The sequence below is a fragment of the Heterodontus francisci genome, chromosome 29 (genome assembly GCF_036365525.1).
Source record: "Heterodontus francisci isolate sHetFra1 chromosome 29, sHetFra1.hap1, whole genome shotgun sequence".
Lineage (NCBI taxonomy): Eukaryota > Metazoa > Chordata > Chondrichthyes > Heterodontiformes > Heterodontidae > Heterodontus > Heterodontus francisci.
Window position 1 is genome coordinate 42,580,867 of NC_090399.1, and position 18,152 is coordinate 42,599,018.

At 43.5% G+C, this 18,152-nt stretch overlaps 1 protein-coding gene across 1 annotated transcript in view; it reads left to right on the plus strand.

Annotated features, from left to right (window-relative positions):
- Positions 1–18,152, plus strand: part of LOC137345805 (neoverrucotoxin subunit beta-like) — a 108,585-nt gene that overhangs the window by 3,341 nt on the left and 87,092 nt on the right. Inside the window, exon 2 of the mRNA XM_068009054.1 lies at positions 10,367–10,504. Coding sequence (XP_067865155.1) covers positions 10,405–10,504 — 100 coding nt within the window. The 5' untranslated portion in view covers positions 10,367–10,404. The remainder of the gene's footprint in view (positions 1–10,366; positions 10,505–18,152) is intronic.

Below are 18,152 nucleotides of genomic sequence, written 5' to 3' on the forward strand. Positions count from 1 at the left end.
GGATGGGACCCAAAGTAGTAGTCTCTCCGATGAGATGTGACAGGTTTTGTGACGGGTAGGTCGTGCCTCACAAACCTTACTGAGTTTTTCGAGAAGGTGACCAAACAGGTGGATGAGGGTAAAGCAGTGGATGTGGTGGATAAGGATTTCAGTAAGGCGTTTGATAAGGTTCCCCACGGTAGGCTATTGCAGAAAATACGGAAGTATGGGGTTGAAGGTGATTTAGAGCTTTGGATCAGAAATTGGCTAGCTGAAAGAAGACAGAGGGTGGTGGTTGATGGCAAATGTTTATCCTGGAGTTTAGTTACTAGTGGTGTACCGCAAGGATCTGTTTTGGGGCCACTGCTGTTTGTCATTTTTATAAATGACCTGGAAGAGGGTGTAGAAGGGTGGGTTAGTAAATTTGCGGATGACACTAAGGTCGGTGGAGTTGTGGATAGTGCCGAAGGATGTTGTAGGGTACAGAAGGACATAGATAGGCTGCAGAGCTGGGCTGAGAGATGGCAAATGGAGTTTAATGCGGAAAAGTGCGAGGTGATGCACTTTGGAAGGAGTAACTGGAATGCAGAGTACTGGGCTAATGGGAAGATTCTTGGTAGTGTAGATGAACAGAGAGATCTTGGTGTCCAGGTACATAAATCCCTGAAGGTTGCTCCCCAGGTTAATCGGGCTGTTAAGAAGGCATATGGTGTGTTAGCTTTTATTAGTAGGGGGATCGAGTTTCGGAGCCACGAGGTCATGATGCAGCTGTACAAAACTCTGGTGAGACCGCACCTGGAGTATTGCGTGCAGTTCTGGTCACCGCATTATAGGAAGGATGTGGAAGCTTTGGAAAGGGTGCAGAGGAGATTTACTAGGATGTTGTCTGGTATGGAGGGAAGGTCTTACGAGGAAAGGCTGAGGGACTTGAGGTTGGTTTCGTTGGAGAGAAGGAGGAGGAGAGGTGACTTAATAGAGACATATAAGATAATCAGAGGGTTAGATAGGGTGGATAGTGAGAGTCTTTTTCCTCAGATGGTGATGGCAAACACGAGGGGACATAGCTTTAAGTTGAGGGGTGATAGATATAGGACAGATGTCAGAGGTAGTTTCTTTACTCAGAGAGTAGTAGGGGCGTGGAACGCCCTGCCTGCAACAGTAGTAGACTCGCCAACTTTAAGGGCATTTAAGTGGTAATTGGATAGACATATGGATGAAAATGGAATAGTGTAAGTCAGATGGTTTCACAGGTCGGCGCATCGAGGGCCGAAGGGCCTGTACTGCGCTGTAATGTTCTAATTCTAATTCTAGTTCTAATATAAATACTGTGGCTACAAGAGCAGGTCAGAAGCTATGAATTGTGTGGCAAATAACTCACCTCCCCAAAGCCTGTCCACCATCTACAAGGCACAATTCAGGAGTGTGATGGAATACTCTCCAATTGACTGGATGGGTGCAGCTCCAACAACACTCAAGAAGCTCGACAGCATCTGGGACAAAGCAGCCCACTTGATTGACACCCCATCTACAAACATTCACTCCCTCCATCACGGACGCACAGTGACAACAGTGTGTGTACCATCTGCAAGATGCACTGCAGCAACGCACCAAGGCTCCTTAGACAGTACCTTCCAAACTCGCGACCTCTACCACCGAGAAGGACAAGGGCAGCAGATGCATGGGAATGCCACCACCTGCAAGTTCCTTTCCAAGCCACACAGCATCCTGACTTGGAACTATATCACCATTCCTTCACTGTCACTGGGTCAAAATCCTGGAACTCCCTTCCTAACAGCATTGTGGGTGTACCTACACCACATGGACTGCAGCGGTTCAAGAAGGCAGCTCACCTTGTCAAGGGCAATTAAAGATGGGCAATAAATGCTGGCATTGCCAGCGATGCCCACATCCCATGAATGAATTTTTTTTTAAACACCCTGAAGAGGAAGTGAGGGACCTTGGAGTGAATGTCCACAGATCCCTGAAGGTAGCAGGACAGATTGATAAGATGGTTAAGAAGGCAGATGGAATCCTTTCCTTTATTAGCTGTGTATCAGGGTCTGAATCCTGCCCAGTGAGGACAGCACAATTCTGTTCCACGTCCCCAATCACAGTGCAGAGCCTGTTCACTGGCTGCTGTCCAGCTTCTTCCGAGAAGAGACTGTTTCCTCCACACTTCGAATAAAACCCCCACATCGAGCATATCAGTGACACTCAGAGTGCAAACCACAACTGTACCAGCAAGGCCCAGAATCATATCCCAATAGCAGATTCGGTGTCTTGGTTCCCCCCCACCGCCCTGCCTCCCTCCCTCAAAGTTCTTCAACCCTCCAAAGGGTAATATTCAGTATTGCCTCAAGTAGTCACCCCGCTGCTCAGTTACTATTCAGATATCTGTCTGACTAGATGTGAACAGTTGAACAGGAAGTACAATGAGAAATCAGTGGCCAATTAAATCTGTCACCCAATTTCAAAGCAGGTCAGCTTGGTCAAGTGGAATGTACTTCCTGCGGTATGTGGGAAGTCACTAACACATCTGCAGGAAGTTTCACCGGCTGCAGAAGCCCAAGTTCCAGGTTTAGCATCCGCAAGACAGAGAACTATGTGGATAGCACGTTTAGGGAGGTGGTCACACTGCAGGTTAGGAAAATGCAGGCTGAGTGGGAATAGGTGACTGCCAGACAGGCAGTGCAGGAGTTCCCTGAGTTTATCTTGCTTGCTAATCGTTTTCCGTTTTGGATACTGGTGACAGCGATGGTTCCTTGGGGGAGTGCAGCCAGAGCAAAGTCTGAGGCACCACGGGTGGCTCAGCAGCACAGGCGGGGAGGAAGAAGAGTGGGGTTTTATTATTTAAAAGTTAGTTTTGCAACTGTGAAAAAGCAATGAACAGCTTGTTTTGTAAGAAATAAGCTTTAGCCTTTATTCCTTGTCGGGGAACATTTAGGGGACAGTGATCATAGTATCATAAAGATAAGGCTGATTAAGGAAAAGGAGAAATTCAAAGTAAAAATAATTTATTAGGGGAAGGCCAACTTCAATGTGGTGAGAACAGATCTGGCTCAGGCAAACTGCGGTATGCTCAGGCAAGCTCAGAGTGCGGTGGATGCCAGGACATTTAATGAATTTAAGGAGGAGATAGACACATTTTCAATTAGTAATGGGTTGATGGGTTATGGAGAACGGGCAGGAAAGTGGAGCTGAGGCCAAGATGAGATCAGCCATGATCGTATTGAATGGTGGAGCAGGCTCGAGGGGCTGAATTGCCTGCTCCTGCTCCTAGTTCTTATGGCCTTATAAACTGGAATCACACATTGGCAGGCAAAACTGTAACTGAAGAATGGCTGCCTTTAAAGATGAGATAGTTTGGGTACTGTCAAGATATATTCCCATGAGGGAGAAAGGTAGGGCAAACAAATCCAGAGCTCCCTGGATGACAAAAGAGGTAGAAAATAAGATGAAGCAGAAAAATCGTGCAAATGACAGGTGTCAGGTGGGCAATACAGTTGAGAACCAGGCTGAATATAGAAGGTCCAGAGGGGAAGTGAAAAAAAAAACTGAGAAGTAAAGAGAGAGTATGAGAAGGGACTGGAAGCTAAGACAAAAGGGAATCCAATAGTATTCTGCAGGCATATAAATACTAAAAGATTGGTAAAAGGAGGAGGGGACCGATTAGGGACCTAAAAGGGACCTACGCATGAAGGCAGAGGGTATGGCTGAAGTGCTAATTGCATATTTAGCATCTGTCTTTACCAAGAAAGAAGATGCTGCCCAAGTCATTGTGAAAGAGGTGGTAGTTGAGACTCTGGATGGGCTAAAAATGGACAAAGAGTAGGTATTAGATAAGCTGGCTGTACTTGTGTTGATATGTCACCAGTACCGGATGAGATGTACTGAGGATACTGAGAGAAGTAAGGCTAGAAATTGAGGAGACACTGGCCATAATCTTCCAGTCCTCCTTAGATACAGGGGTGGTGTCAGAGGACTGGGAAATTACAGATGTTACATACTTGTACAACTACAGGCCAGTCAGTTTAACCTTGGTAGGAAAGCTTTTAGAAACCATAATTTGGGACAAATTGTTTTTAACTAACTTGCTTGAGTTTTTGATGAGGTATCAGAAAGGGTTGATCAGGGAAATGAGGTTGATGTAGTGTATATGGACTTCCAAAAGGCTTTTGATAAAGTACCACATATTAGACTTGTCAGTAAAGTTAGAGCCCACGGTATAAAAGGGACAGTAACAGCATGGATACATAATTGGCTGAGTGACAGGAAACAGGTAGTAGTTATGAATGGTTGTTTTTCGGACTGGAGGAAGTTATATAGTGGGGTACCCCAGGGGTCTGTGTGGTGACCTCTGCTTTCCTTGATCTACATTAATGACCTCAACTTTGGTGAACAGAACACAATTTGAAAATGTGCAGATGACACAAAACCTGGTAGTCTTGTGAACTGTGAGGAGGATAGTGATAAACTTCAAGAGGACATAGACAGTCTGGTGAAATGAGCAGACAAGTGGCAGATGCAATTTAATGCAGAGATGTGAGAGTGATTTGTTTTGGTATGAGAAGTGAGGAACAGCAATATAAAATAAAGGGGATTCAATTCTAAAGGAGGTGCAGCAGCAGAGGCACCTGGGGGTATATGTACACAGATTGTTGAAGGTGATAGGGTAGGTATGGACCTGAGGGGCTGTATGGCCTCCTTCTATGCCATTAATGACTCTGACCGTAGGTTGAGAGTGGTTAATAAGGAATACAGGATCCTAGGCTTTATAAATAGAAGCATAGAGTACAAAAGCAAGGAAGTTATAGTCAACCTTAATAAAACACTGGTTCAGCCTCAACTGGAGTATTATGTCCAGTTATGGGCATCATCCTTTTGGAAGGCTATGAAGGCATTAGAAAAGGTTCTATGGATAAGGAGAGATTGGAGAAGCTGGGGCTGTTCTATTTAGAGAAAAGAAGATTAAGAGGAGATTTGATAGAGGTGTTCAACATCATGAGGGGCCTGGACAGAGTAGGTAGGGAGAAACTCCCACTGGTTGAAGGATTGAGAACCAGTGGACATTGATTCAAGGTGACTGGGAAAAGAAGCAGTGGTGATATGGGGACAAACGGTATAACCCAGCAAGTGATTAGGATCTGGAATGCAGGTCCAATCAAGGTCTTCAAAAGTAGATTCAATAATTATCTGAAGAGAAAAAAATTTGGAGAAGAAGAGCGGGAGTGGGACTAGGTGAGTTGCTCTCGTAGAGAGCTGCCATGAACATTTGGGACTAAATGGCCGCCTTCTGTGCTGTAACTGTTCTGTGCTACGGTGATTCTGTGAAACAGGCTCCCTGACAGAGGGGGGTGGCTCCCTCTTTGAACAGGCTCCCTGATTGGGGGTGGGGGGGGGGGCTCCCTCTTTGAACAGGCTCTCTGATTTGGGGGGGGGGTGGCTCCCTCTTTGAACAGGCTCCCTGATGGTGGGGGGGGGGGGCTCCCTCTTTGAACAGGCTCCCGGACGGTGGGGGGGGGTCTCCCTCTTTGAACAGGCTCCCTGATGGGGAGGGTGGGCTCCCTCTTTGAACAGGCTCCCTGATGGGGGGGTTGGTGGGGGGGCTTCCTCTTTGAACAGGCTCCCGGACGGGGGGGCTCCATCTGTGCTGACCTCCGGCGGGGCAGCACTCCCTCTGTTGGCAGACAAAGGTTGGCAGGGAAAATTGTAAATGAACAATGGGCTGCCTTTAAAGTGGAGATAGTTTGGGTACAGTCAAGGTACATTTCCACGAGGGGCAAAGGTAGGGCAAACAAGTTCGGAACTCCCTGGATGACAAAAGAGATGAAAAGTATGATGAAACAGAAAAAGGGTGCATAAGACAGATGTCTGATGGATATTATAATTGAGAACCAAGCTGAATATCTGAGATACTGAAGGGAACTGAAAAAACAAAGAAGAGGAGCGAAGAGAGAGTATGAAAAGAGACACGTGGCTAACGTAAGAGGAATCCAAAGGTCTTCCATAGGCACCTAAATAGTGACACAGTGGTAAAAAAGAGAAGTGGGACCAAAAAGGGAATTTATGCGTGGAGACAGGGGGCATGACTGACGTATTAAATGTATACTTTGTATCTGTATACTTTGTACCAAGGAAGAAGATGCTGCCGAAGTCGTAGTGAAAGAGGAAGTAATTGAGACACTAGATGGGCTAAAAATTGGTAAAGAAGCGGTATTAGATAGGTTGGCTGTAAAGATGATAAATTATCAGGGCCAGATGAGATGTATTCAAGGATACTGAGGGAAGTAAGAGTGGAGATTGAGGAGATGCTGGCCATATTCCAATCCTCTTTAGGTACAGGGATGGTGCTAGAGGACTGGGGATTTGCAAATGTTACATCCTTGTTCAAAAAAAGGTGTAAGGATAAGCCCAGCAACTACAGGCCAGTCAATTTAACCTCAGTGGTGGGAAAGCTTTTAGAAAAAATAATTAGGGACAAAATTAACAGTCACTTGGAAACCAGCATGGATTTGTTAAGGGCAAAATTTTTTTTACAACTAACTTGCTTGAGAATTCTGATGAGATAACGTAGAGCATTGATGCGAGTAATGCAGCCGATGTGGTGCACTTGGACTTCCAAAAGGTGTTGATAAAGTGTCAGATAACAGGCTTCTCAGCAAGTTAGAGATCATGGAATAAATGGGACAGTCGCAGCATGGACAGGAAGTTGGCTGAGTGACAGGAAACAAAGACTTGTGGTAAATGGTTGTCTTTGGACTGGAGGAAGAGATACAGTGGGGGTTCCCCTGGGGTCAATATTAGGACCCCTACTTTTCTTGATCTGTATTAATGACCTAGACTTTGGTGTGCAGGGCACAATTTCAAAATGTGCGAGTGGCACAAAACTTGGAAATATTGTGAACTGTGAGGAGGATAGTGATGAACTTCAAGAGGACATAGACAGTTTGGTGGAATGGGCGGACAAGTGGCAGATGCAATTTAATGCAGAGAAGTGTGAAGTGATTCATGTTGGTAGGAAGAATGAGGAGAGGTAATATAAATCAGTGGGTACAATTCTAAAGGGGTGCAGGAGCAGAGGCACCTGGGAGTATATGTGCACAAATTGTTGCAGGTTGAGAAAGTGGTTAATAAAGCATACAGTATCCTGGGATTTATAAATAGATTACAAAGGCAAGGAAGTTATGATAAACCTGTATGAAACACTGATTTGGCCCCAACTGGAGTATTGTGTACAATTCTGGGCACCACACTTTAGGAAGTATGTGAATGCATTAGAGAGGGTGCAGAAAAGATTTTCGAGAATGGTTCCAAGGGTAAGGAACTTTAGTTTTGGAAATAGATTGTTCTCCTTAGAGAAGGTTGAGAGGAGATTATTTTGAGGTGTTCAAAATCATGAAGGGCCTGGACAGAGTAGAGAGAAACTGTCCGCATTGGCCAAGAACCAGAGGACATTGATTCAAGGTGATTGGCGACATGAGCAAAACATTTTTATGCAGCGAGTGGTTAGGATCTGGAATGTGGTGCCTGAGAGTGTGATGGAGACAGATTCATTTGTGACTTTCAAAAGACAATTGATAATTATCTGAAGAGCAAACATTTGCAGAGCTATGGGGAAAAGGCAGGGATGTGGGACTAGGTGAGTTGCTCTTGCAGAGAACTGGCACAGACATGATGGGCTGCATGGCCTCATTCTGTGCTGCAAAAGAATAATATTATCGAGTTCAATGTAGTGTTTGAAAAGGAGAAATATGGAACGGCTACCAAGAATCTAGATTTAGGTAAGCCTGACTTCAATGGGATGAGACAGAGACTGTCCACAGTAAACTGGTCTAGTCTGTTAATCAGTAAAAAAGATAGAAGATCACTGGATGCTTTTCAAAAACAAATAATTTAATGTGATACAGAACTAGTTTCTAATCCTGAAGAGCAGCAGTTTTGCTTGCCAAAATGAAAACAACCACAGATGACTAAAGAGGTAAGAGGCAACATAAAAATAAATGGAATACAAAAAAAAATCACAGATCCTGGCAAATAGGAGAGCTACAAAGAACAGCAATAAGTGAACAACAGATAGTAAGAGCTATAAAAAGGAGTCTCTCTGTCAAGGAACCTGTTTATAGAGGGAGTCCCTCCATTGGGCAGCATGTTTATAGAGGGAGCATGTTTAAAGAGGGAACCTCTCCTTTCCGGGAGAGTGTGAGTGTGTGTGAGAGTGTGTACAAAACTATTACCTTGAAGAACTTGGTGATCCCAATGAGTCCTTCGGGGGTTTTGATGTCCAAATCTGAGTTGAGATATTTGATTTTCCAGAATACCAGGTGTGTCTGCAACAACTACAACAGGTCTCAGCGAGCAGAGATAAGTCTTCACTATCAGTCTGTGCAGTTCTCAAACTGTCATTAACTCTCTCAACTGTCTCTGTCTATCTCTCTCTCCCTCTGTCTGTCTGTCTGTCTCTGCCTTGGCATCTCTCTGTGTTTCTTTCTGCCTCTGTCTTGTGACACGGGGCACATGTCTTCTTTAACAATATAGAAATATAAGAAATAGGAGCAGGAGTAGACCATTCTGCCTCTCAAGCCTGCTCAACCATTCACTATGATCATGGCTCAACCCCACTCTTTCCCGCCCCTCCCCATATGCTGATTTCCTGAGAGATCAATAATCAATCTCAATCTTGAATATACTCAGTAATGGAGCATCCACCACCCTCTGGGGTAAATAATTCCAAAGATTAGTAACCCACTGAGTGAAGAAATTTATCCTCATCTCAGTCCTAAATGATTGAGCCCTTACCCTGAGACTTTGCCCCCATGGTCTTGATTCCCAGCCAGTGGAAGCATCCCCTCAGTGTCTTCCCTGTCAAACCCCTTCAGAATTGTGTATGTTTCAATATGATCATACCTCATTCGTCTAAACTCCAGATAGTTATAGGCTGTAATTGCTTGGTTTTGAGTCATCATCATGCAATAAGTCAGGTGATTCCTGTGTTTTCTCCTTCTGCTTTGTGCGCTTCGGAAACTCGTCAAATTTAACTTGCTAACTTATACGCCGAACAAATACCCTGATGCACCTGGAATTTAAAGATGTTTCAACACCTCTGTCTGTCTGTCTGTCTCTCCCGATTGGTTGAAAATGGAGATCCAGTTCTTGATTGGTTTGGAATGTAGATCCTGATCTGGTTTGGTTGGAAGGGATTATTCTAATTCTGAATGGTTTGGAGTCTTTTCAATTTGTCTTTGGGATGTGGGTATCGCTGACGAGGCCGGTATTTGTTGCCCATCTCTAATTGCCCTTGAGAAGGTGGTGGTGAGCTGCCTTCTTAAACTGCTGCAGTCTATATGGGGTAAGTACACCCACAATGCTGTTAGGAAGGGTGTTCCAGGATTTTGACACAGTGACAGTGAAGGTATGGCAATATAGTTCGAAGTCAGGATGGTGTGTGGCTTGGAGGTGAACTTGAAGATGGTGATATTCCCCTACGCCTGCTGCCCTTGTTCTTCTAGGCGGTAGAGGTGAAAGGTTTGGAAGGTGTTGGTAAAGGAGCCTTGGTGCATTGCTGCAGTACAACTTGAAGATGGTAAACATTGCTGCCACTGTGCACTGGTCGTGGAGGGGGTGAATGTTTAAGGTGGTGAATGAGGTGCCAATCAAGTGGGCTGCTTTATCCTGGATGGTGTCGAGCTTCTTGAGTGTTGTTGGAGCTGCTCCCACCCAGCCAAGTTGAGAGTATTCCATCACATTCTTGACTTGTGCCTTGTAGATGGTGGACAGGCATTAGGGAGTCAGGAGGTGAGTTACTCATCGCAGAATTCCTAGCCTCTGACCTGCTCTTATAGCCACATTATTTACATGGCTGGTTCAGTTGAGTTTCTGGTCAATGGTAACCCCCCAGGATGTTGATGGTGGGGGATTCAGCGAGGCTAAAGCTGTTGAATGTCGAGGGGAAATGGTTAGATTCTCTCTAGCTGGAGATGGTCATTGCCTTGGACCTGTGTGGCGCAAATGTTACTTGCTACTTATCAGCCCAAGCCTCAATGTTGTCTAGGTCTTGCATCCCCACTTCGGACCTTATGATGGAGGGAAGGTCATTGAGGAAGCAGCTGAAGATGGTTGGGCCTCGGACACTACCCTGAGGAACTCCTGCAGTGATACCCTGGGGCTAAGATGATTGGCCTCCAATAACTATCTTCCTTTGTGCCAGGTATGACTCCAACTAGTGGAGAATTTTCTCTGATTCTCATTGACTTCAATTTTGCTAGGGTTCCTTTGATGCCACATCTAGTCAAGGGCAGTCACTCTCACCTTGCCGGGCCTAGCTCCAGTATTAATGTAGTAATTAGTCAGAAATCAGTTGTATCTAATTCACTGTCCTTCTCCATATCAGAGACCATTTCTGGCCAGGACATAAACAAACCTGGTGCAATGGCTGAAGGAGGCAAAGACATCATTGAAATGCCAACTCTTGGGAGATCTCTCCGACTAGGGACGCTATACGATCGACGCAGTGACATGATCATCCCAGGTAACACCAGATCATCCAGGATGTTATCCCAATATAATCCAGAATAAAAACCTGAAAAAAATCAGTTAGGATAAACATCCAGGAAAGGAACCTAATATAGTCAAGAATAAAAACCTAACAGAATCTAATATCAGACAGCATTTAACAACAATTTCATCCAGAATTTAAACCTTAATATCACCAAAGATATGATCCCATTATCGCCGGGGGTATAAACCTCAATATCACACAGCATATCAATCACAATAACACGCAGGATATATTCCCATAATTGCTCAGGATATAATCCCCAGTACCACCAAGGATATAAACCCCAATATAATCCAGGATATAAATTCCAATATCATCAAGGATATAAATCCCAATATCAAAAAGGATATAAATCATAATATCAAACAGCATATCAACCACAATATCATGCAGGATATAAAGTGCAATACCATCTAGTATATATATTTCAATATCACCCAGGATATAAATGGAGCTATCATGTAGGATATAAATCCCAATATCACCCAGGAGATAAAGCCCAATACCACACACGATACAAGTGGCAATATCACCCAGGATATAAATCCCAATATCATCCAGGATATAAACTATAATATCAGCAAAGATATAAACCCCAATATCACCCAGGATATAAATTCTAATATCACCCAAGATATAATTCCCAACATCATCCATGATAGAAACCCCAACATCATCCAGGAGAGAAACCCCAAAGTCATCCAGAATATAAACCCCAATTTCACACAGGATATAAACCCAGCTATCACCAAGGATATAAAACCCCAATATCCCATGGGATATAAATCCCAAAGTCACCCAAGATAAAAACCCCAATATCACCCATGTTATAAGCACCAACATCATCCAGGACATAAAGCCCAATATCATCTTGGATATAATCCTCAATATCACCAAGGATATAAATCCCAAAACCATCCAGGATATAATTCCTTATATCATCCAGGACACAAACCCCAATATCACCAAAGATATCATCCCATTATAGCCTGGGATATAAACCCCAATGTCACCCAGGATATCAATGCCAATATCACACAGGATATAATCCCCAGTATCATCCAGGATATAAATCCTGATATCTCACAGGATATAAATCACAATATCACCCGGGATATGAAGTCCAATATCATCCAGGATATATGTCCCATTATTGCCAGGATATGAATCCCAATATAATCCAAGATATAATCCCCAGTATCATCCAGGATATAAATCCCAATATCACACAGAATATAATTCCCAATATCATGCAACATATCAACCACAATATCACACAGGATATAAAGTGCAATCTCATCTAGTATAAATATTTCAATATCAACCAGGATATAAGCCCCAATGTCATCCAGGATATAAACCCCAATATCATCCAGGATATAATTCCCAATATCATCCAGGATATAGAAACATAGCAAATAGGAGAAGGAGGAGGCCATTCAGCCCTCCGAGCCTGCTCCGCCATTCATTATGATCATGGCTGATCATCCAACTCAGTAACCTGTTCCCGCTTTTTCCCCATATCCTTTGATCCCTTTAGACCCAAGGACTATATCTAAGTCCTTCTTGAAAACATACAATGTTTTGGCCTCAAATGCTTTCTGTGGTAGCAAATTCCAAAGGCTCAGCAATCTCTGGGTGAAGTAATTTCTCCTCATCTCAGTCCAGAAAGGTTTACCCCGTATCCTCAGACTATGACCCCTGGTTCTGGATTCCCCCCCATCTGGAACATCCTTCCTGCATCTACCCTGTTAGAATTTTATAGGTTTCTGTGAGATCCGCCGCACTCTTCTGAACTCCAGCGAATATAATCCTAACCGACTCAATCTCTCCTAATACATCAGTCCCGCCATCCCAGGAATCAGTCTAGTAAACCTTCGCTGCACTCCCTCTATAGCAGGAATATCCTTCCTCAGATAAGTAGACCAAAACTGCATACAATATTCCAGGTGTGGCCTCACCAAGGTCCTGTATAGTTGCAGCAAGACATCCCTGCTCCTGTACTCGAATCCTCTCACTATGAAGGCCAACATACCATTTGCCTTTTTTACCACCTGTTGCACCTGCATGCTTACCTTCTGCGACTGGTGTACGAGAACACCCAGGTCTCGCTGCATATTCCCCTCTCTCAGTTTATAGCCATTTAGATAATAATCTGCCTTGCAGATTTTGCTACCAAAGTGGATAATCTCACATGTATCCACATTATACTGCATCTTCCATGCATTAGTCCACTCACTTAACTTGTCCAAATCACCCTGAAGCCTCTCTGCATCCTCCTCACAACTCACCCTCCCACCCAGTTTTGTGTCATCTGCAAATTTGGAGATATTACATTTAGTTCCCTCATCTAAATCATTAATATATATTGTGAATAGCTGGGGTCCTAGCACCGATCCCTGTGGTACCCTCGAGTGACTGCCTGCCATTCGGAAAAAGACCCATTTATTCCTACTCTTTGTTTCCTGTCTGTCAACCAATTTTCTATCCGTCGCAATACACTACCCCCAATCCCATGTGCTTTAATTTTACACACTAATCTCTTATGTGGGACTTTGTCGAAAGCCTTCTGAAAGTCCAAATAAACCACATCCACTGGCTCCCCCTCATCAACTCTACTAGTTACACATCCTTGTAGAATTCTCGTAGATTTGTCAAGCATGATTTCCCTTTCGTAAATCCATGCTGACTCTGCCCGATTCTACCACTGTTCTCGACCTTTTCTGCTACAAAATCTTGATAACTACGTCCCCACTACCGACGTCCGGCTGACTGGTCTATAATTCCCTGTTTTCTCTCTACCTCCCTTTTTAAATAGTGGGGTTACATTAGCTACCCTCCAATCTGTAGGAACTGTTCCAGAGTCTATAGAACCTTGGAAGATGACCACCAATGCATCCACTATTTCTAGGGCCACTTCCTTAAGTACTCTGGGATGTGGATAATCAGGCCCTGGAGATTTATCAGCCTTCAATCCCATCAATTTCCCCAACACCATTTATCTACTAATATTGATTTCCTTCAGTTCCTCCCTCTCACTAAACCCTGTGTTCCCCAACATTTCTGGTATGTTATTTGTGTCCTCCCTTGTGAAGACAGAACCAAAGTATGCATTTAGTTGGTCAGCCATTTCTTTGTTCCCCATAATAAATTCCCCTGTTTCTGACTGTAAGGGACCTACATTTGTCTTCACCAATCTTTTTCTCTTCACATACCTATAGAAACTTTTGCAGTCAGTTTTTATGTTCCCCGCAAGCTTGCTCTCGTACTCTATTTTCCCCTTCTTAATCAATCCCTTGGTCCTCCTTTGCTGAATTCTAAACTGCTCCCAATCCTCAGGTCTGTTGTTTTTTTCTGGCATATTTGTATGCCTCTTCCTTGGATCCATTGCTATCTCTAATTTCCCTTGTAAGCCATGGTTTGGCTACCTTTCCCGTTTTACTTTTGCACCAAACAGGAGTAAACAATTGCTGCAGTTCATCCATGCGTTCTTAGAATGTTTGCCATTGCCTTTCCTCCGTCATTCCTTTAAGTAACGTTTCCCAATCCAGCATAGCCAACTCGCGCCTCATACTTTTGTAGTTTCCTTTATTAAGATTCAGGACCCTTGTCTCAGAATCAACTACGTCACTCTCCATCTTGATAAAGAATTCTATGATATTGTGGTCACTCATCCCCAAGGGGTCCTGCACAACTAGATTGTCAATTATTCCTCTCTCATTACGCAATACCCAGTCTAGTATGGTCTGTTCTCTAGTTGGTTCCTCAAAGTATTGGTCCAGAAAACCATTCCGTATACACTCCAAGAATTCCTCCTCTACGGTATTGTGACTAATTTGATTTGCCCAATCTATATGCAGATTAAAGTCACGCATAATTACAGATGTTCCTTTACCGCATGCATCTCTAATTTCCTATTTAATGCCATTCCCAACATCACCACTACAGTTTAGGGGTTTATATACAACCCCACTAACCATTTTTGCCCGTTAATGTTTCTCAGCTTTACCCATACAGAGTCGACATTATCAGAGCTAATTTCCTTCCTTACTATTGTGTTAATTTCCTCTTTAACCAGCAATGCAACTCCACCACATTTTGCTTTTTGTCTGTCCCTCCTAAATACTGAATACCCATGGATGTTATTTTCCCATCCCTGGTCACCCTGCAGTCATGTCTCCATAATTCCGACTATATCATACCCATTTACATCTATTTGCATGATTAATTCATCCACTTTATTGCGAATGCTCTGCGCGTTAAAGCACAAAGTCTTTTTAACACTACTTGTCCCCTTCCCACTATTTTTCACTGTGGCCCTGTTTGATTCTGGCCCTTGATTTCTCTGCCTATTACTTTTCTTATTCCCCTTATTGCCTTTTGTTCTTGTCTTTGATCCCCCCCTCCTCTGACTCCTTGCAAAGGTTCCCATCCCCCTGCCATTTTAGTTTGAACCCTCCCCAACCACTCTAGCAAATACTCCCCCGAGGACATCAGTCCCGGTCCTGCCCAGGTGTAACCCGTCCAGTTTGTACTGGTCCCACCTCCCCCAGAACCAGTCCCAATGTCCCAGGAATCTAAATCCCTCCCCCTCACACCATCTCTTCAACCATGTATTCATCCGATATATCCTGCTATTTCTACTCTGACTAGCACGTGGCACTGGTAGTAATCCTGAGATCGCTACCTTTGAGGTCCTACTTTTCAACTTACTTCCTAACTCCCTATATTCTGCTTTTAGGACCTCATCCCTTTTTTACCTACGTCGTTTGTACCAATGTGTACCATGACCACTGGCTGTTCACCCTCCCCATTCAGAATGTCCTGTAACCGCTCTGAGACATCCTTGACCCTAGCACCAGGGAGGCAACATACCGTCCTGGAGTCTCATTTGCGGCCACAGAAACACCTATCTATTCCCCTTACAATTGAATCTCCTATAACTATTGCATTCCCACAATTTTTACTCCTCCCCTGTGCAGCAGAGCCAACCGTGGTGCAACGAATTGGGCTGTTGCTGCTTTCCCCTGAGAGGCCATTCCCCCCAACAGTATCCAAAGCAGTATATCTGTTTTGCAGGGGAACAGCCACAGGAGATTCCTGAACTGCCTGCCGAGTCCTCTTGCTCTGCCTGGTGGTCACCCATTCCCTTCCTGCCTGTGCAGTCTGAGCCTGCGGTGTGACCACCTCTCTATCCGTGCTATCCACGATACTCTCTGCATCGCGGATGCTCCACAGTGTCCCCAGCTGCTGCTTCAGCTCTGAAACCCAGGCTTCCAGGAGCTGCAGCTGGAGACATTTCCTGCACACATGCTGGTCCCGGGCGCTAGAATTGTTCCTGGCTTCCCACATAGAGCGTGAGGAGCACACCACAGCTTTGAGCTCTCCTGCCATGACTTAACCCTTTAAATTAAACCTTTTGGAAAATGCTTAATATCAAATAATATCTATTACTCGAGGGCCCTTCTTCCCTGGTCCTCGTTACCACAGAACTCCCTAAAAACCACGACTTACTATATATGAAAATAAACTGTAGACCTCTCTTACCTTAGTTACTAAGCCAGCTATTTAGAGCTATTCCCTAATTATTAAATATTCTCTCAACCCTAATATCACCCAGGCAATAAACCCCAATATCACACAGGATATAAATGGAAATATCATTCAGGCCATAAATCCCAATGTCATCCAGGATATAAATCTCAATTTCACCCAGGATATAAAACCCAATTTCACCCAGGAGATAGACCCCAATGTCATCCAGGATCAAAAAAAAATCATTCAGATATAAATCCCAATATCATCCAGGATATAATTTCCAATATCATCCATGACAGAAACCCCAACATCACCCAGGATAAATAGCCCAATGTCATCCAGGATATAAATCCGAATGTCATCCAGGAGATAAAAACCCCAAAATCACCAGGATGAAAATACCAATATCATCTTGGATGTAATCCCCAATATCATCCAGGATATTCCTCCAGTATCATCCGGCATATAATTCCAAATATCATCCAGGAGATAAAGACCAATATCATCCAGGAGAAAATTCCCAATATCACCCAGGATATAAATCCCAATATCACCCAGTATATAATTCCCAACATCATCCAGGATATAAACCCTAATATCACCCACAATATCATCATCCAGTATATAATTCCCAATATCATCTGGGATATAAATCCCAATATCACCCAGGATATAATTCGCAATATCATCTCGGATACAAACCCCAATATCACCAAGGATATAAACCCCAGTGTCATCCAGTATATAAACCCCAAGAGCATCCAAGGTATAAACCCAAATATCACCAAGGATTATAAAACCTCAATATCACTTGGGATATGAACCCCAAAGTCACCCAAGATAAAATCACCAACATCATCCAGGATATAAACCCAAAAGCCATCCAGGATATAAATCCCAATATTATCCAGGATATAAATCCCAATATTATTCAGGATATAAACTCCAATGTCATCCAGGAAATAATTCCCAATATCACCCAGGATATAAACCCCTATATCATCCAGGATATAACCTGTTAAACACCCAGGATGTAAACACCAATATCACCCAAGATATAAACCTCAATATCGTCCAGAATATAAATCCTATTATCATCCAGGACATAAACCCCAATCACATCCAGGATATAAACCCCAATATCACGCAGGACATAATACCCAATATCACCCAGGACATCAACTCCCATATCACATAGGATATAAACCTCAATATCACCCAGGACATAATACCCAATATCACCCAGGACATCAACTCCCATATCACATAGGATATAAACCCCAATATCACCCAGGACATAATACCCAATATCACCCAGGACATCATCTCCCATATCACATAGGATATAAACCTCAATATCACCCAGGACATAATACCCAATATCACCCAGGACATCAACTCCCATATCACATAGGATATAAACCTCAATATCACCCAGGACATAATACCCAATATCACCCAGGACATCATCTCCCATATCACATAGGATATAAACTCCAATATCACCCAGGACATAATACCCAATATCACCCAGGACATCAACTCCCATATCACATAGGATATAAACTCCAATATCACCCAGGACATAATACCCAATATCACCCAGGACATCATCTCCCATATCACATAGGATATAAACTCCAATATCACCCAGGACATAATACCCAATATCACCCAGGACATCATCTCCCATATCACATAGGATATAAACCTCAATATCACCCAGGACATAATACCCAATATCACCCAGGACATCAACTCCCATATCACATAGGATATAAACTCCAATATCACCCAGGACATAATACCCAATATCACCCAGGACATCATCTCCCATATCACATAGGATATAAACTCCAATATCACCCAGGACATAATACCCAATATCACCCAGGACATCATCTCCCATATCACATAGGATATAAACTCCAATATCACCCAGGACATAATACCCAATATCACCCAGGACATCATCTCCCATATCACATAGGATATAAACTCCAATATCACCCAGGACATAATACCCAATATCACCCAGGACATCATCTCCCATATCACATAGGATATAAACCTCAATATC